The 20662-nt window shown below is 39.5% G+C and overlaps 1 protein-coding gene across 2 annotated transcripts in view; it reads left to right on the forward strand.

The window, feature by feature from the left end:
- STKLD1 (serine/threonine kinase like domain containing 1) overlaps window positions 1-20662 on the forward strand; it is a 50669-nt gene that overhangs the window by 22336 nt on the left and 7671 nt on the right. For both annotated transcript variants that reach the window (XM_073599667.1, XM_073599668.1), the window contains 11 exons: window positions 438-553; window positions 2761-2873; window positions 2969-3129; window positions 8934-9064; window positions 9955-10032; window positions 11240-11350; window positions 11438-11578; window positions 13445-13573; window positions 16829-16954; window positions 17043-17171; window positions 17271-17411. In XM_073599667.1, coding sequence (XP_073455768.1) covers window positions 438-553; window positions 2761-2873; window positions 2969-3129; window positions 8934-9064; window positions 9955-10032; window positions 11240-11350; window positions 11438-11578; window positions 13445-13573; window positions 16829-16954; window positions 17043-17171; window positions 17271-17411 — 1376 coding nt within the window. The remainder of the gene's footprint in view (window positions 1-437; window positions 554-2760; window positions 2874-2968; window positions 3130-8933; window positions 9065-9954; window positions 10033-11239; window positions 11351-11437; window positions 11579-13444; window positions 13574-16828; window positions 16955-17042; window positions 17172-17270; window positions 17412-20662) is intronic.

The following is a 20662-nucleotide window of genomic DNA, read 5'->3' on the forward strand; positions in this document are numbered from 1 at the left end:
CCGCTATAATTTTCAATGAGCTTTAAAACAAGGCCTAACTGACCTGTGTAGCTGCAGCCACTATGAAACTTTGCTTCCTCAAATTTACCAGAGGTAGCACAGATATCATTCAAGTGGTTCTTAGCATCTCTGCTCCCCCATTCCAGCAGTTACACAGCAGCTTTCCAGCCTTCTAGGGACAGAGACAGCGATAACAACCTGAAAGACGTACTTCCCCTTTCCTGTATTCCACCAAAATGTTTTATTACTCTCTTTACCACATTGTAGACGTTTTGCTCAGTTCATGGCTCAGTGACCACACAGGAAGTAAGGGAAAATCTCCCCAATGGTTACAAAAACAGAAATTGTTACCCTTCCTCACTCTTCCCTAAATTAAAAAAAAGGATTGTAGTTGAAGTTGTGCTTTAAATATCAGTATTTTGTGTCTTCTGACCCAGAAACCTCAAACCCAGCAACATCTTTGTAAAAAACAAGGACACGTTTGTGATAACTGATTTTCTTCCGGAGGCGTTGGTGACAGATGAGGCGAAGGTGAAGATAAGAATGGATCCTGGTAAGAGCATTGCAAAAACACATAATTTTTCTGAACGTCTGGCAGAGTTTTCTTAAAGGTGTCCCATACCTCCAGGGAGTGGCGACTTTTTGGTATTTATAACAAAGGCAACAAATAAATTCTTATTATCATTTTAGAAATTCTCATTTTTTTTCTGTGAAAACAATCTTACTGTGTATGCTGCACCTGTCTGTCTGACATCTACATTTGTATTCCTTTTTTTTGGTCAGCCCTTTCTAAATAAAATAACTAAGCAAGTCTAACCCAGAAATAACCCTCTTTTACGATCCATAGCAAGGCTTCAATGCTAAGTGAAGTACTGTTATGCCCTGTACACACGATCAGACATTCCAACAACAAAATCCATGGATTTTTTCAGACGGATGTTGGCTCAAACTTGTCTTGCATACACACGGTCACACAAATCTTGTCAGAAATTCCGAACGTCAAGGATGCGGTGACGTACAACACGTACGACGAGCCGAGAAAAATGAAGTTCAATAGCCATTGCAGCTCTTCTGCTTGATTCCGAGCATGCATGGAACTTTGTGCGTCGGAATTGTGCACACACGATCGGAATATACGAGAACGGATTTTGTTGTCGGAAAATTTGAGATCCATTTTGTGTGACATAGTGGAGGGAGTTGCTTGAAATACATAGTTTGTGAGGGTACTGGAGTCTATATTAGATGCTATTCTATTGCAAGGAAAGTAGGTAAATCTATTAATTATAAGATGAAACAATCAGCGCCACAAGTAAAAAATATTGTGATGTTTAAATAAGATAACCTAATAATAAACGTGCACAGCTGCTAAACATTCCAAGTGGTACACCACACTAATTTCAAAATGGATAGTAAATAATAAATGTAGCGCTATGTGTAAAATTATAAATATAAAGTGCAAATCTCTAAAATAAATAAATCCTACATATAAATAAATAGTCCAAAAAATGAAGAAATAAGCATGAAAAACTCTTCTTGTGATCAGTGTATCCACACAATTCCACCACAGTGATTGTTCGTCCTCAAAAAAGAGTGCACACCACCACCAGTAAAAATGTGCGCTCACCTCCCAGATGAGTCAAAACTCATATGCGGATCTCCCCACAAGCTCTTTGCTCTCACTTCCACTTCCCAATCAATGGTGGGTAATCCAGATGTCTCTTTTCTTAATGGTAACTCAGCTCATTAATATCCAAAGAAGCGGATCATCTCCCAGCTTGGGTCAAGATTCCATGAGTTCAGGACATGTAAATAATAAGTATAGTGTTCTCCGTATACAAATGTATTCAAAGCCCCCAAATAGACAAGTTGCACTTACAAAATAAAAACTTTAAAATCACATAAAAACCTCCAGAGTAGCACCACCGTGTCCACATACACAATGCCTGGCTGGACGTGACTATCAGCTCCTCCCTTCTAGACGCGTATTGGCCAATCACAGGCCTTCCTCAGTAGAACTACTCAGTAGAACTACTCAGTAGAACTACTACTACTTCTAGGACTAGTCTAATTGGGGGCTTTGAATAAATTTGTGTACGGAGAACACTATGGTCTCTATACTTATTATTTACATGTCCTGAACTCATGGAATCTTGAGCCAAGCTGGGAGATGATCCGCTTCTTTGGATATTAATGAGCTGAGTTACCATTAAGAAAAGAGCCATCTGGATTACCCACCATTGATTGGGAAGAGGAAGTGAGAGCAAAGAGCTCGTGAGGAGATCCGCATATGAGTTTTGACTCATCTGGGAGGTGAGCGCGCATTTTTACTGGTGGTGGTGTGCACTCCTTTTTGAGGACGAACAATCACTGTGGTGGAATTGTGTGGATAAACTGATCACAAGAAGAGTTTTTCATGTTTTATTTATTAATTTTTTCATTTTATGGACTATTTATTTATATGTAGGATTTATTTATTTTAGAGATTTGCACTTTATATTTATAATTTTACACATAGCACTACATTTATTATTTACTATCCATTTTAAAATCTATTAATTAATTGCATTTTGTGATTTTAGCTGCTTTTTTATTGTCTTTAAAAAGGGTCTGTCATGTTTTACCTAGCATACGTATGGCTTCAGCCATGTTGGGCATACCAGAGGTAGCCTGCTGGGATAATGTTTTCAGGACTATGGATGACACAGCTGTGATTTATTTAAATATCGACATTTTATTTATTTATGCCACTTTTAATTACAGAGCAGAAGGTTTTCATGGCCCCGGAATCTGTCCATTGTATATACAGTGAGAAGTCGGATGTTTGGTCTTTGGGATGCATTTTATTGGACATGATGATGACTTCTGTCCAATCGGTATGTTCTTTAGAATCATTATTTTCCCAAATTTTCTCCACTAGTCTGTTCCTAACAGATCAATTAAATGCTGGTTTATTTATGCTTTGGCACAGGATCGAGACATTACTGATCTGTTACAGATGGTCAAGGTTAACTCATCATGCCTGGGCACAGTTTTTGAGACACTTCAGGAGCTAGCTGGTTACCCAGAGGATCTTTGCTGCCTGTTGCAAAGAATGCTAAAAAATAACCCTGAAGAGAGATCATCAACTAAGTGAGTATGGAATACTGAGACTTGGTGGGCTGTACAGGTTTGAATAATGGCCTTTCTCTGTCTGCATGGAGTTTGTATTCTCTGCTCATGTTTGTGTGGGTTTTCTCCAGGTGCTCTAACAATCCAAAAACATATCAGTAGGCTCCTAACAACATTGATTCTAGTATATCTGTATCACTATGACAGGGGCATTTGATTATAAACTGCATAGAGAGTTTGGGGTGGAGGAACTGGACTGGCCTACACAGAGTTCTGACCTCAACCAATAGAACACCTTTGGCATGAATTAGAGCAGAGACTGTGAGCCAGGCCTTCTCGTCCAACATCAGTGCCTGAGCTCACAAAAAGGTTTGGCAAAATAGTGTGTGTGTATATTATATATATATATATATATATATATATATATATATATATATATATATATATATACATATATACACACACACTAACTGTGTATATATATATATATATATATATATATATATATATACATATATATATATATATATATATATATATATATATATATATATATATATATATATATGTATATGTATATACAGTTAGATCTGTATATATTTGGACACATGTACAATTTTAGTTTCTTTCAGGTATTTACCAAGAATTATTCAAGCTATAAATATATAATGGATAAGGGCTGAAAGTGCCCACTCTCGGGTTTAATTGAGGGTATATACATCCAAATCGGAGGAAGGGTTTAGGAAATACAACTCTTAAGAATAGCCATCCCCCTTTTTCAAGGGACCAAAAGTAATTGAATCAAAAGCTGTTTCATGGCCAGGTGTGGGCTACTCCTTTGTTAATTCTTCATCAATTAAGCAGGTAAAAGGTCTAGAGTGAATTGTAAGTGTGATATTTGCATTTGTAATTTATTGCTGTGAACCTACATCATGCGTTCAAAGGAGCTGTCCATGCAAGTGAAACAGGCCATTGTAAGGCTTCAAAAACTAAACAAATCCATCAGAGATAGCAGCAACATTAGGACTGGCCAAATCAACAGTTTGGTACATTCTGAGGAAAGAAGAATGCACTGGTGAGCTCAGCAACATAAAAAGGCCTGGACGTTCATGGAAGACAACAGTGGTGGATGATTACAGGATCCTCTCTATCGTAATGAAAAACCCATTCACAACATCCAGATAAGTGGAGGACACTCTCTAGGAGGTGGGCATATCATTGTCAAAGTCTACAATCAAGAGAAGACCTCACGAGAGCAAATACAGAGGGTTCACCACAAGGTGCAAACCATTCATAAGCTTGAAGAATAGAAAAGCCAGATTAGACTTTGCCAAAAAACATCTAAAAAAGCCAGACCAGTTCTGAAAAAACATTTTTTGAACGGATAAAACTAAGATTAATCTGTACCAGAATGAGGGGAATAAAAAAGTGTGGGGAAGGCTTGAAACAGTTCATGATCCAAAGCAGACAACGTCATTTGTAAAACATGTTAGAGGCAGTGCGATGGCATGGGCATGCATGGCTTCCAGTGACACTGGGTCATTGGTGTTTATTGATGATGTGGCAGAAGACAGAAGCAGCCGGATGAATTCTGCAGTGTTTAGAGATATACTTTCAGCCCATGCAGCAAAGTTGATTTGGACCGCTCTTCACAGTACAGATGAACAATGATCCCAAACACACTGCAAAAGCAACCCAGCAGCTTTTAAAGGAAAAGAAGTGGAATATTCTGCAATGGCCCAGTCAATCACCTGATCTCAACCCAATTGAGCATGTATTTCACTTGCTAAAGGCAGAAAGACCCACAAACAAAGAACAACTGAAGACAGCTGCAGCTACAGTCTGGCAAAGCATCAGAAAGGAGGAAACCCAGTCTTTGGTAATGTCCATGGGTTCCAGACTTCATGAAAAATGTTAAAATGGGGGGGGGGGGCTGTGTATAAAAATGGTTGCAGTTCCTAAAATTTGAACTATTTATGTTCAACCCCTTGAATTAAAGCTGAAAGTCTGCACTTCAAATTTGTTTGGATTGTTTCGTTTTAATTGTATTCTGGTGGCATACAGAGCCAAAAGTATGAAAATTGTGCCCATGTCCAAATATATATATGGACCTAACTGTGTGTATAAATATATATATAATATATATATATATATATACAGTGGGGACAGAAAGTATTCAGACCCCCTTAAATTTTTCACTCTTTGTTATATTGCAGCTATTTGCTAAAATCATTTAAGTTCATTTTTTTTCCTCATTAATGTACACACAGCACCCCATATTGACAGAAAAACACAGAATTGTTGACATTTTTGCAGATTTATTAAAAAAGAAAAACTGAAATATCACATGGTCCTAAGTATTCAGACCCTTTGCTCAGTATTTAGTAGAAGCAACCTTTTGATCCTTTTTTTTTTTTTTTTTTTTTTTGCTACTTCAGTTTTTACAATGAGAGGGTTTAAATCACCATATTTAGGTCATTTCTTCCCATTATAACATCACATCATGGTAGCAGATATAGTATTCTTGTTTTCCTTTAAAAAAAAAACTTTATTTTGACATTCCAATATTATATGGGTGAACCCCAGCTATTCCTTAACCCAAATAGTATCTTAATACCCCTATCCCTCCTCCCCCCCACCCCCCGAATTCACCCCCCCGATTCTCCCCTCCCACCCTGGTCCCTCAGAAGTACCTACTCTAATATGTGCGTCCTCATATGAACTTCTCCGCATACGTCCATGTTTTTTTAAAGGCTAACCATTTCGCCCATTTTGTTCCCTCCCGGACTTCCTCTGTCTCTACCGAAAGGTCTTCAACGTCGCCGGCCTCTAAGATATAGATTCCATTGACCCTGATTAACCATTCACGAATACTTGGGCCTGCTTTCTCTTGCCATTTTTTTGGTATTAAGCTTTTGGCCACATTTAAGAGAGTGGGCGTCAAAGAGGCGTTGTACTTGCCCGTCCGACCCTCCGTCCCGTGAAACAGGCATACCCAAGGGTCTTCTCTGATCTCGGTCCCCGTTATCTCTTGTATTGTCTTGAGTACTTCTTGCCAGAACCTTTTGATTATTGGACACTCCCACCAGAGGTGGGCCATTGATCCCCTGGCGGAACATCCCCTCCAGCAATCACCAGAGGATTCTCCTTGCATCTTGTTTACCCTGTCTGGCGTCATGTACCATCTGGCTAGGCATTTAAAATTTGATTCTATTGTACTCGCATCTACTGCCGACTTATGTGTTGCGTTAAAGATATTCTGCCATGTTACATCGCTTGGTAATGTACCTAGCTCAGACTCCCATTTATTGCAATATAACGGCTTTATGCCTACCCCCTCTTCCCGCACTATTTTATATAGTTCTTTTGTTTTCTTTGTAATTTTGTTTTTCAGAAACAATTTCTCCATAGGTCTAAGATTCTCCTTATCTCTAATTGGACCTGGTAAACTTTTAATAAAAGATGCCAACTGATTATACCTCCATATATCTATGTTCATTAGGTCATTGGGCAGTGACAACTCCTGAAAAGAAATAATTTTGCCGTTTCTTGTAATATCCAATAATTGTGTTTCGTGCTTCCTTATCCAATTCCCTCCCACTTCTCTTAACCCTGGTGGAAAAAACTTGTTATCCTTTAAATATATAAGTGGTGAATTAAATTCCCATGCCTTTTGTCTGTGTAATTGATCCCAAGTCCTTAAAGTGTGGCGTGTTATTATGTGTGTATTTGGACTTAATTCCCTAAAGTGTGGTGGATTCCAAATTAATTGGCATATATTTGCCGTGCTCAGATCTCTTTCTAATTTCACCCATCTATTCCCTATTGATTCTTTACCCCATTCCAACATTCGTGAAAGTACTATTGCTCTATAATAATTCTTAAAATCTGGGAGGGCCAGACCACCCTGTGTTTTGTCCCTGCTCAAGACCCCAAAGGCGATCCGTGGCTTCTTGTTTTTCCAAACGAATTTGGAAATAATGTTGTTCAGGGCTCTGAAAAAAGACTGTGCTAACGGAATTGGCAGTAACTGCATTTTATATAGAATCTTCGGAGCTAGAGTCATTTTAACAATATTGACTCGACCAAGCCAAGAAATAGGGGAATACATGCTTTTCTTTGTTTCCTGCTTAATCTCCTCAAGGAGGGGTATAAAGTTTAACTGGTATAATTTCTTAAGGGATTTTGTTAGTACTATTCCTAGGTAATCTATTTTTTTTCGCCATGGAAATTGAAAATATTCTTTAAGTTTGGTTACCTCTTGTTTCTCAATGTTGATATTTAGGGCGCAACCTTTTGATCTAATACAGCCATGAGTCTTTTTGGGAAAGATGCAACAAGTTTTTCACACCTGGATTTGGGGATCCTTTGCCATTCCTCCTTGCAGATCCTCTCCAGTTCTGTCAGGTTGGATGGTAAACATTGGTGGAGAGCCATTTTTAGGTCTCTCCAGAGATGCTCAATTGGGTTTAATTCAGGGCTCTGGCTGGGCCATTCAAGAACAGTCACGGAGTTGTTGTGACGCCACTCCTTCGTTATTTTAGCTGTGTGCTTAGGGTCATTGTCTTATTGGATGGTAAACCTTCGGCCCAGTCTAAGGTCCTGAGCACTCTGGAGAAGTTTTCATCCAGGATATCCCTGTACTTGGCCCCATTCATCTTTCCCTCGATTGCAACCAGTCGTCCTGTCCCTGCAGCTAAAAAAACACCCCCACAGCATGATGCTGCCACCACCATGCTTCACTGTTGGGACTGTATTGGACAGGTGATGAGCAGTGCCTGGTTTTCTCCACACATACCGCTTAGAATTAAGGCCAAAAAGTTCTATCTTAGTCTCGCCAGACCAAACAATCTTATTTCTCACCATCTTGGAGTCCTTCAGGTGTTTTTTAGCAAACTCCATGTGGGCTTTCATGTGTCTTGCACTGAGGAGAGGCTTCCGTCAGGCCACTCTGTCATATAGCCCCGACTGGTGGAGGGCTGCAGTGATGGTTGACTTTCTACAACTTTCTCTCATCTCCCGACTGTATCTCTGGAGCTCAGCCACAGTGATCTTTGGGTTCTTCTCTCTCTCACCAAGGCTCTTCTCCCCCGATAGCTCAGTTTGGCCAGACGGCCAGCTCTAGGAAGGGTTCTGGTCGTCCCAAACGTCTTCCATTTAAGGATTATGGAGGCCACTGTGCTCTTAGGAACCTTAAGTGCAGCAGAATTTTTTTATAACCTTGGCCAGATCTGTGCCTTGCCACAATTCTGTCTCTGAGCTCTTCAGGCAGTTCCTTTGACCTCATGATTCTCATTGGCTCTGACATGCACTGTGAGCTGTAAGGTCTTATATAGACAGATGAGTGACTTTCCTAATCAAGTCCAATCAGTATAATCAAACACAGCTGGACTCAAATGAAGGTGTAGAACCATCTCAAGTATAATCAGAAGAAATGGACAGCGCCTGAGTTAAATATATGAGTGTCACAGCAAAGGGTCTGAATACTTAGGACCATGTGATATTTCAGTTTTTCCTTTTTAATGAATCTGCAAAAATGTCAACAATTCTGTGTTTTTCTGTTAATATGGGGTGCTGTGTGTACATTAATGAGGAAAAAAAATGAACTTAAATGATTTTAGCAAATGGCTGCAATATAACAAAAAGTGAAACATTTAAGGGGGTCTGAATACTTTCTGTCCCCACTGTATGTATGTGTGTGTGTGTTATATATATACAGTATATATAAATACACACACGTATATTATATAACTTCTGCTTTTGAAACGCAGAATGATGACTGCTTTGCTGGATTATATTTACAAGCTAACATCTCTCATCCACAGAGATTTGGTGAATGAACCCTACATCAAGAAATGCTTGGCTCTGGTTGGCTCTCCGTTGTCTGGAGTAAAGAAGACAATGCCCCCTTCTGTTTTGGATCAACTCGAAGAGAACAACCTAGAGAGCATCCTAAGTAAGCAATAGAGGAATATGTGTTTTGTATTGAAGTAGCAAGCTGAAATTTCTTTAGAAACCAACTCTTCTTTGTTTCCGGTTGTGTTCGGTGGGTCCTCCTGCTGACACATAATAACTTTCATTCATACTTAGTAACTACATGTGTACATTGGGCCAGCCATGTTTGTTCACTTTCTTGGTTCTGCTGAGCAATGCTGAACAGTGGTTGTGCCTTGCTGATCCTCAATCAATACAAATTTATCAGCTGGGTGTGACAGATCAAAAACACTCTACTCTCTATACAGTAAAGATTTTATCTGAGCAGTTGTTAGTGAGAGAGTGACTGCAGTGAAATACAGATAACCACGATAAGAAGAATTTACAACTGTAAATGTAATATGGAATAGAAATATAGTAAGCATATAAACATCAACCACATTGAATAATATTTTCACATAAACTATATGAAATAATATAAATATTATATTATTATTAATATATATATAATAAAAAATAAATATAAAATAGATCAAAATGTGTTGGTTCTTTGACTATGCGAGTTTCCATCAACACAAAACTTTAAACTGCAAAAACATTTTCTTCCAAAATCCTAAACAAAAATTAGACAGAGGTGGTTAGCGATCATCCATCCACAATCTGATTCCTGTTATTTATCTGGAGTTTTGTGCTAATAAATGCTCTGACCTACAAGATACTGTATAAGCATTGAACAAAAAACTGCAGTTGTTTTAGGTTTTGAAGTATTTTTGATTTTGCTATCTGGTTTGAAATACACTGCCGTGTTCTCATATGATATTGCACGCTTTTAATTAAAACAGTCAAATTTGGCAATACAGTTCTACTATTTACAGACTGGCTAACTGGGAGCACGTGTGATCTTTGTTCCAGAATTCATGCAAAATTACGTAGAGTTTGAAGAGGCCCAATTATCAGCACTAAGGGTATTGGCCAGATATACCAAAGATGGTAAGTGACCTCAAGCATTTACAATAGAGGGGGTGGGAGTCCAGGGAGCCTGAATACAACCAGAATTGATAAAAGTTACAATATATGAAGTAACATTATATGCAGTAACATTCACAGCTGTGTAAGTAAAAATCTCTACAGTGGTACAGAAAATTGGACCTTTGACATCTATTTAACCTTTCTGAGTAGCCAGACCCTGTAATACGCCATGTTAGACACATTTGATAATTGTTGGATTTATTGGAATCCTAGGAAGGCAGTAGTTGAAAAAAGATTCCCCTTCACTAACCTTTGTTTTGGATAGTGGAGAATGCTTAGAATATCTGGCAGGTTTGTATTACATATTGGGGAGATTTCCCCTCTTTTCCTGTCATCAGGACAGGAAATGAAGGAGAATTTCCCACACAAGGACACAGGTGGGTTCATTTACTAAAACTTGAGAGTTCAAAATCTGGTGCAGATCTGCACAGAAACCAGTCAGCTTCCAGCCTAATTGAACAAGTTGAAGTTAGAAGCTGATTGGCTACCATGCACAGATGCTACAGATTTTGCACACTCCAGTTTTAGTAAAACTTGACTGAGGTTCTCCACTATATAGAAGGGGCTGTTAATATATAACTTAGCTGATCATCCAAACCAGACGGAGAATAATTTGGTTTCTGTGTCTACCCTGCTTTAAGGTCATTGGTAGTCAGTGGTGGTATGGTGTGTCTGTGCCCACCCTCATCATTAACAGTTACATCAGGCAAAGGGTGGAGGTGCCATGCATAGCTTCTAATGTTTTAAAACCTTCCACATGTTTTATGGCTGTTTGAAGTGTTGTCAATGAAATTAGATTTCGTAAATAGTGGTTATTACTTTAGTCCTGTGGTATTGAGGTCTTGGGATCAATTCCCGCTCTGCTGCATGTTGGTGTAAATTCCTTTTGCATCCCATTAACATACTGCTAAGTTGATTCCTATCTCTGTAAACTGGCCTAAAATTAATTTTCTCTGTGGAAGAAAAGCCTGACCCCAGCTTCCAAATTTTGGCAAGAAACCCCAATGGATAGTCACAACATCTGTCCAAAGAGCTGCCACGACTTGACGTTAACACAAGACAAATGGTTTTCAGGGGAGTTCCTTTTCAAATATTTTGCTACCTGATATGTTTAATTGTGGCTTGTTCTATGTCACTGCTGGGGTTAACAAAGGTTGTCATCTTTCAGGACCTCAGGGGGAGATCATACAGCTAGTCTCACAAGCAATTACGACACACCGAGATTCTTACGATATGCAGTTAGAAGGCAGCAGAATCCTGCATCATCTCCTTTCACAAGGTGATCCATCCACAGTGTGAACATAAACTGTTGAAATTTCTGCAAAATTCTGTTACAAATGGTGATGGAGGGGCTGTTTGTTTTCAGGGATGGAACAAGGAGACTTCGAGGGATATTTGACCAGTGACCATTTCATCAATATGCTGGTAGAGACAACAAGGCTTTACTCCCATGATGCACAGCTACTGTCTGAAATTCTCAGTCTGATGACAATGCTTACAGTCAGTGGTGAGCCAGACAATGTAAAATGATGAAAACTTTCAGCCATATTCTATAAAACAGAGCAAGCAGCATAACATGCAAAATGCTTTAATACATTAAGCAAAAACAAACTTTGCTGAGGCAAGATTAGTGCTGAATTCTATTGGGCTGTTATTGCTTGCTGCATATTGCTTGCTGAATGTATTTTTTTTCTGTGTGTGTCTGTGGATGTTGCTTCTGTTCCAAAGGTCCAGTTATTTAAGTCATTGCTTTATGTTATGTGGGCTATGCTGTCATTCATCATATACTACCTTGGGACATGTATATTAAGGTAATATTCATAGTACAATGCCTGCTCTCCCATTGCATCTGTGCTTTGTTCATGCATGGCAATGTAGCAGGTTGCTGGCTACCCTTCTGGACATACTCATCTTATCGTATCAGTACTTCTATATGTGGAGGAGCAAGTAATTCACTCTCCTTCCTCTAGTGTGACAGTGCTAATGCATGGTGGTTGGCTCAACACTGTCACATAGACAAGTCCTGTGTAAGCGCCAGTTGAGTTTAACTCAGAGCTTACACAAGTTTTTTTGTCCTTGGTCCTGGCAGTGAAAAAAAGTGTTAAGGATGTGAAGGGAAGGCGAGTGCTAGAGCTGCAGGGGCCAACTTTAGAGAGTAACGCCACTTTTGTTGAGCAAAAAACAATTTCTCTAGGGTGATCAACGTACATTTCAAGGATGTTAACAAACCTTATAGTAAAGTCCCATGTTTTGTTGCTGTCCCTTCAGAAGACATTAACCCTTGGGGAGTATCTCACCAAAACATACATGTCTATTGCAGGAGTCCCTAACTAAAATCTGGCTTGTATCTTTGTGGAGACTTCTGGGAAAATCAGTGAGTCAGTTACACAAACAACCAAATTAAATTTTTGCCATATTGCATTCAATTTTACAGAAAATGACAATGCTGCAAATAGAAAAAGAAAAGTCTTTTTTTTATAACATTTTGCAAACATAGCTTGTGTAGCAATTGTACATGCCGTGTTGTTTTTTGTTAGCCTTTAAAGTGAGTCTGCATGGGCAAAACAATGGTTCACATTAAGCCAGATCCCATATGTATATACACTATATTGGCAAAAATTTTGGGACGCCTGCCTTTACACGCACATGAATTTTAATGTCATCCCAGTCTTAGTCCATAGGGTTCGATATTGAGGTGGCCCACCCTTTGCAGCTATAACAGCTTCAACTCTTCTGGGAAGGCTGTCCACAAGTTTTAGGAGTGTGTCTATTGGAATGTTTGACCATTCTTCCAGAAGCGCATTTGTGAAGTCATGCAGTGATGTTGGAGGAGAAAGCCTGCCTCGCAGTCTCCGCTCTAATTCATCCAAAAGGTTTTCTATCTGGTTGAGGTCAGGACTCTGTGCAGGCCAGTCCTGTTCCTCCACCCCAAACTCGCTCAGCCATGTCTCTATGGACCTTGCAATGGTCAAACATTCCCATGGACACACTCCTAAACCGTGTAGACAGCCTTCCCAGAAGAGTTGAAGCTGTTATAGCTGCAAAGGGTGGGCCAACTCAATATTGAACCCTACGGACTAAGACTGGGATGCCATTAACGGTCATGTGCGTGTAAAGGCAGGTGTCCCAATGCTTTTGACAATATAGTGTATCTTATGTAGTTTATGTTTGAATTGTTGTTGTGTCTGTTTGTAAGCATGCAACTGTAATAAGAAAAAAAAGCTTTAGTTTTTTTATCCTGCTGTGGAAAAGCTGGAATTGTTTTGACTGGAAACACTTTTGTGTGACAACCAGTATCTTTATTGTTTAACTACAAAGTGTCCATTTTTATAGTAAAGGGTTAATTTCCATAATGACACGCTGATTTCATTAGAGGTGGCAGCAGAGATGTTGGCAAGAGTGGGATTCCTTCCAGATCTGATAAAGATTACAGAACACTCCCTGGAAAACAAGGAGCTGTGTGTGTCCTGCTGTGCCCTGCTCTGGAGTCTGGCTATGACTGGTGAGTAGAAAATGAATATCCGCAATCAGCTCCAGTACTCTTGATCTATTCAGGTCCCAGCACAAATCACACTTAGGTACTTTTTATAAAGACAAATGGCAAGCATTTCATCAATTTATGATCAATAAGAAAGATGCACATGGGAGAGGCAGTTCACAAATGAATTTAACGACATTCCACAGCATTCCACCCTGCTAACTAGCAAAGGGGACCCAAGTCCCAATTCTTATCCTGCTTCCAAAGCGTAATAAATTTATAGATGTCCCAGGAGTATGCAGCAGAAGGCATGCATGCTAATCACATATGGTACTATCAAAGTGCCCCTCCAAGACCTAATGAAACTTATTTCTAGTTTTATAGGGCGCAGGGAATGATTGATTAAAACCCTTGAAGTTTTTTGCTGCCCTGTATATCATTGGGGAGATATCCCCTCACTTCCAGTCCTGGAGACACAATAGGAAGCCAGGAGAAATCCCTTCAAAGTTAAGAAAAATCCTCTCTTTGTCAACTGTCACCAGAACATGTCTCTATTGGAAGATTTCCCCTCACCTCCTGTCCTAAATGTACATAACTGTAATTTAACTGGGTACTGACATTTATAGGTAAAGTCAGCTTCCCCTGCTGTAGCAAATTGGATCATGCTTTGCTGGGGGTTTTCACCTTCCTCTCTAGATCAACTGTGCTTAAAGGATTGTGTATTTGGGATTGTATTTTTTTTTTTTTGGTTGAACTAGATGGACTTATGTCTTTTTTTCAACCTAACTATGTAACTATGTTCTGTTGACATCTGTAACATGTTGAATTTCCTTTAATTTCTGTCTCTGTGACAATGGTCACCAGGTGAGTAAGAAAGGTTAAATCTCTCCAGGGAAGACAGAGACAGTAATGAGAACCTGACAGACCCCCTCTGCATGCCAACCAAAACTAAAAAAAAGTTTAGCTTTAGATAACTAAAAATACAGATTTACAATGCACACGTGAACTCATTTATCTGTCAATGGATTTGTAAAATTCTGTCTGGTCACTTACATTGACTTGAAAAAGTATTCATACACTTGAAATTTTCCCCATTTTGTCATATTATAACCAAAAACGTAAATGTATTTTATTGGGATTTTATGTGATAGACCAACACAAAGTGGCACATAATTGTGAAGTGGAAGGGAAATTATAAATGGTTTTGTTTTTTTGTTTTTTTTTTACAAATATGTGAAAAGTGTGGCGTGCATTTGTATTCAGCCCCCTTCACTCTGATACCCCTAACTATAATCTAGTGGAACCAATTGCCTTCAAAAGTCACCTTATTAGTAAATAGAGTCCACCTGTGTGTAATTTATTCTCAATATAAATACAGCTGTTCTGTAAAGCCCTCAGAGGTTTGTTAGAGAACCATAGTGAACAAACAGCATCATGAAGGCCAAGGAACACATCAGACAGGTTGGGGATAAAGTTGTGGAGAAGTTTAAAGCAGGGTTAGGTTATAAAAAAATATCCCAAGCTTTGAACATCTCACTGAGCACCGTTCAATTCATCATCCAATAATGGAAAGAGTATGGCACAACTGCAAACCTACCAAGACATGGCCATCCACCTAAACTGACAGGCCGGGCAAGGAGAGCATTAATCAGAGAAGCCGCCAAGAGGCCCATGGTAACTCTGGAGGAGCTGCAGAGATCCGCAGCTCAGGTGGGATAATCTGTCTACAGGACAACTATTAGTTGTGCACTCCACAGATCTGCCCTTTGTGGAAGAGTGGCAACAAGAAAGCCATTGTTGACAGCCATAATAAGTCCCGTTTGCGAGAAGCCATGTGGGGGACACAGCAAACATGTGGAAGAAGGTGCTCTGGTCAGATGAGACCAAAATTGAACTTTTTGGCCTAAAAGCAAAACGCTATGTGTGGCTTAAAACTAACACTTCACATCACCCTGAACACAATATCCTCACCGTAAACCATGGTGGTAGCAGCATCATGTTGTGGGGATTCTTTTCTTCTGCAGGGACAAGGAACCTTGTCAGAGTTGATGGGGAAGATGGATGGAGCCAAATACAGGGCAATCTTAGAAGAAAACAATACAATAGAATGGTTTAGATAAAAGCATATTCATATGTTAGAATGGCCCAGTCACAGTCCAGACCTAAATCCAATTAAGAAACTGTGTCAAGACTTGAAAATTGCTGTTCACAGACACTCTCCATCCAATCTTACAGAGCTTGAGTTATTTTGCAAAAAAGAATGGGCAAAAATGTCCCTCTCTAGAAGTGCAAAGCTGGTAGAGACATCCCCAAAAAGACTTGCAGCTGTAATTCCAGCGAAAGGTGGTTCTACAAAGTATGGAATACAAATGCATGCCACACTTTTCACATATTTATTTGCAAAAAAATTGGAAAACCGTCTATCATTTTTCTTCCACTTCACAACCATTTACGTTTTTGGTTGTAACATGACAAAATGTGGAAAATGTCAAGGGGTATGAATACTTTTTCAAGGCACTGTATGTGATTCATACGCCTCTGCCAGACAACACATCCAGGAGGGAAACACTACTTACTTTGTTCAAGATAAAGACCACGGTAGTGTCATCTCCCATCTGCTAATCAGACAATGAAGGAGAAGAAACACACTGATATAACATCATCCTCAAAAATCTGCTCTCTCCCTCTATCAGCACATGCACTTCTACCAGATTCTGATTGGCCCATAGTGCTGCCCCTCCCTCTCCGAGGCCTGGTTCACACCTATGCATTTTTTAATGCGTTTTTAGTTCTGCAGAAACACACTACAGTCCATTTAACATGATTTCCTATGGATGTAGTTCACATCTGTACATTTTATGGAAAGGGTCAGGGACTTTTTTTCTGGTTTTTGGTTCCATAGACTTCACTGGATGAAAATCATATATTGAAAAACGCAAAACGCACCTGCAATATGCAAACTGCAACCTGCATAGGTGTGAATCCAGCCTTAGTGCTGCTGTGCAGGTAATGGCAGGAGGCTGAAATGGGAAATCACCACTGCAATACATATTTTCTTTTTTTTTATAATTTACATTATTTATAAAGCAGAGGATCTGACATTCACCAAACACTCACTGCAGATGAATATTCCTGGTGCATTTGATTTTAAATGACAGTAATTGTTTCACCACCAATGCAAGTTTGGCGAAAGTCACATTTACCGTTTTTATGAATGCGCCCCTATATCTTCATAGAGTTCAGCTTTGCACCACTTACACATATTTTTTGCTGTCACAGAGATGGCATCAGATGATGGCATGAAAAAAGCAGTGCCACTAATCACAGCACTGATTCAGAAACATCCCAGCGATGGACAGTTGGTAGAATCGGCAAGCCCAGCCCTGTGGATTCTGTGCCTGAAAGGTAGGTTGGAAAAGCAAATTAGAGGGCACATTTGGGCAGAAATGCATTATTATGTTCATTCTACAAGTGTTTGCCTAACATCTTACAGGTCACGTGATGGAGGATCAAATTGAATCTGTAACACTATTGCTCCTGGATTGCCTACAGATACACATGGAGCGCCCTATTCTGGCCAAAAATGTTTGCTTGGCATTGACAGGTCTAATGATAAACTCAGGTACTGTACATACCATCTGCCTTTAGCATCTTCCCAGAATCCTTTGCATATGGGCTGTATATTCCACAGTGTGATTTTTTTTTCTTTTTGTTCTTAAAGAACTGGCTGCTTATCGTGTTCTGGTGCCTCTATCTGGGAAAAGTGGTCTCTCTGTAATTAAAGAGCTCTATCTACTCTACTCTGATGACCCAGAAATTGTAGAGAATATCGGTCAACTCTTTAACCAGATGGCTAATTACGGTAAGAATAATCTGTATTTCAGAATTTCATTTATATAAAATACCTGTGCAAGGAAAATGATGGTGTTGCTTGTATCAAGCAATCATATTTGTGCTTTTACTGTGATTAGAAAAAAAAAAAAGCAAGCGCCCGATGGGTGCTAGAGACAACAGCAGCACTGTGTTACTGTTCTGCAGTTTTTCTATCAGTACAGTATATAGCAGTGATAGCGAACCTTGGTGTGTTGGAACTACATTTCCCATGATGCTCAACTACACTGCATCATGGGAAATGTAGTTCCAAAACATCTGGGGGGCCAAGGTTCGCCATCACTGGTATATAGGATAGCAGCTGCGACTTTAATGATGTATTAAACACAAAACCAAAAATATAAAATAAAAAATGTAATATCATTGCAGCTTACCAATTATTATGTGGTGGCTGCTTTTTTTTTGGGGGGGGGGGGGGGGTTAGGCTCTGTTACCACCTGATGATCTGGCCAGTAACACACCTTCTGTATTGGAATGCCCCCACTCTGGATGTTAGAGTACAGGGGGCACAGCAGACAGCTGCATTGTCAATTTAGGGGGAGGGTAGTGTTAGATATTCCAGCAGATTTAGATACAATAACAAATTGAAGCCAAACTCCAACTCGCACTGCAGTTACAGCAACAGTTTTTTGGGCATAAAGGTTTTACATGTATAAATAAAAACTGATCATTGTAAGCACCCCTTGTCAGTGGTAAATGGATTGTCTCAACAGTGTTAAATGCTACATTTGCAGGAAAGCGTGTTCTGTTCAAAAACAACAGACTTAATGGCTAGATCACCAGATGAAAATAAAGCCTAAAAAAGAAAACAAATGCAGCCATCACATTTAAGAATTGGCAAACTGCAATATAATAAATGTTTGCCTTTGGGTTTAATACCCCTTTAAAGCGGTAGTAAACCCTGCTTGGTCATTTTTACCTACAGATAAGCCTATAATAAGATTTACCTGTAGGTAAAATGAATATCTCCTAAACGTGCACCGTTTAGGAGTTATTCGCCCTGGATGCAGCCAGTTACACCACCAGCGCATGTGCTCTGTGCCAGAGCTTCGTGCCAGAACTGCTCATGCGTGGCAGTGACATCATCGCAGCTCCAGCCAATCACATAGCCGGAGTGCACAAACCCGGAAGAAAAGACTGGGGGAAGATGTCAGCCCTCTCAGCGGTGACAGCACAGCGCTGGAAGGCTTCATTCCAAGGTGAGCATTTCATAATGTGCTAGTATGCAATGCATACTAGCACATTATGCCATTGCCTTGCAGGTGTGTTTTTTTTTTTGTTTTTTTTGTTTTTTACAACAGCCACTGTTTACTACTACTATAAAGCTGGTGAATCATGCTTTCTGAAGATTTTGTTTTCAAAATGTATTTTCATTTGCTGTTGTGAAAATCAGTAATTGACCGTGACCAGCCATTGTAGACCAACAGTTGCTGTATTGTGCCAGTCACAGGAATGGAGAAGTTTCCTATTTGGGATTCATTTGTAGCCCCTCTGCTACCCTACATCTTCTATCTGTATTTCTTTACGTATTATAAGAGTGGTAGGGGAAAAACAGGGTGTTGGGTACTAAATAGCTTAGAAGGAGACCTTTGATCTACTTTTTAGGAAACCTGTACTAACTGGCCGTCTAGTTGATCCAATAGCTTCAATATTTTTTGAGTCACTAACCAAAACCCAGTGTGCAGGTCAATAATTTTAAGAAAAAGAATAACCAATAGAGACAGATTGATAATTCAACAAGAAAAACTCTTTAAAAAAATTGAAAGTGGTTTATCTCCCCGTCTCATTTGTTCTTACACAGTCTAATCACATTAATGAAGTCACATTGCAGACTTTTGTGAAGATTTCATGTTATCAAGGACTTAAAACTGTTTGGTGACTGTTGTGCTCATTCAGATGCATAGCTCCCAACTGTCCCTGCTTTAGAGGGACTGTCCCTGATTTGGAGCAATGTCCCTCATTTCCAGCCCTAAACCTTTCTTTTGATTTATAAATTGCTGCATTTGTAAATTCCAAAAGCCCATATAAAGGAATAGTAGTGGTAAAAAAAAAGAACTTGTGGGTTTAACCAATCTTGTTTTTTTTTCTTTTTTGTACAATTCTCCTTTAACCACATGCCGACCAGCGCACGACGAAGTACGTCGGCACAATGGCACGGCTGGGTAAATGGGCGTACAGGTACGTCCCCTTTAAATCGCGGCATTGTGACCGCGGGTCCCGCAGACTCAATGTCCGCCGGGGCCCGCGATCGTTTAACGGGGAGATGTAAACAAGTAATTTCCCTGTTCTGCCTCGTGACATGGCAGAGATCTACTGCTCCCTGTCATCGGGAGCAGTGATCGCTTTCATGTCAGTGGTAGCCCATCCCCCCAGTTAGAATTACTCCCTAGTACACACTTAACCCCTTGATCGCCCCCTAGTGTTTAACCCCTTCCCTGCCAGTGTCATTTACACAGTAATCAGTGCATTTTTATAGCACTGATCGCTGTATAAATGACAATGGTCCCAAAATAGTGTCAAAAGTGTCCGATGTGTCCGCTATAATGTCGCAGTCACGATAAAAATTGCAGATCACCATTACTAATAAAAAAAAAAAAAATGAATAATAAAAATGCCATAAATCTATCCCCTATTTTATAGACGCTATAACTTTTGCGCAAACCAATCAATATACGCTTATTGCGATTTTTATTTTTTCTTCTTTAACCAAAAATATGTAGAAGAATACATATCAGCCTAAACTGAGAAATAATTTTTTTTTATATATTTTGGGGAAGTTTATTATAGCAAAAAGTAAAAAATATTGCTTTTTTTTCAAAATTGTCGCTCTTTTTTTGTTTATAGCGTAAAAAACAAAAACCGCAGAGGTGATCAAATACCACCAAAAGAAAGCTCTATTTGTGGGAAAAAAATGTATGCCTGCATACATTTGCTGATAGGTGTCCCTCATTCCCATCTCAAAAAAATGGAAGGTATTCAGATGGGCAGCTAGAGGCTGCTGGACTGCATTGGATGCGACAGCACTCTGTGCTACAGCCACATACAAACTGGACAATTAGCTGTGTCCACTGAACCACTGTCCCTAGATACAAAGTGTGTGCATCCAGGGTTGGTCAAAACCCCTGGTACAGTTGAAGATGTTCAGCCTAATGGACAACAACTTCAGCTTCACTACTGTTATAGATTATAGGACAAGAGCCAAAAGAACAGGTTACAACAGCA

The sequence above is a fragment of the Aquarana catesbeiana genome, linkage group LG09 (genome assembly GCF_042186555.1).
Source record: "Aquarana catesbeiana isolate 2022-GZ linkage group LG09, ASM4218655v1, whole genome shotgun sequence".
In the NCBI taxonomy this organism is placed as follows: domain Eukaryota; kingdom Metazoa; phylum Chordata; class Amphibia; order Anura; family Ranidae; genus Aquarana; species Aquarana catesbeiana.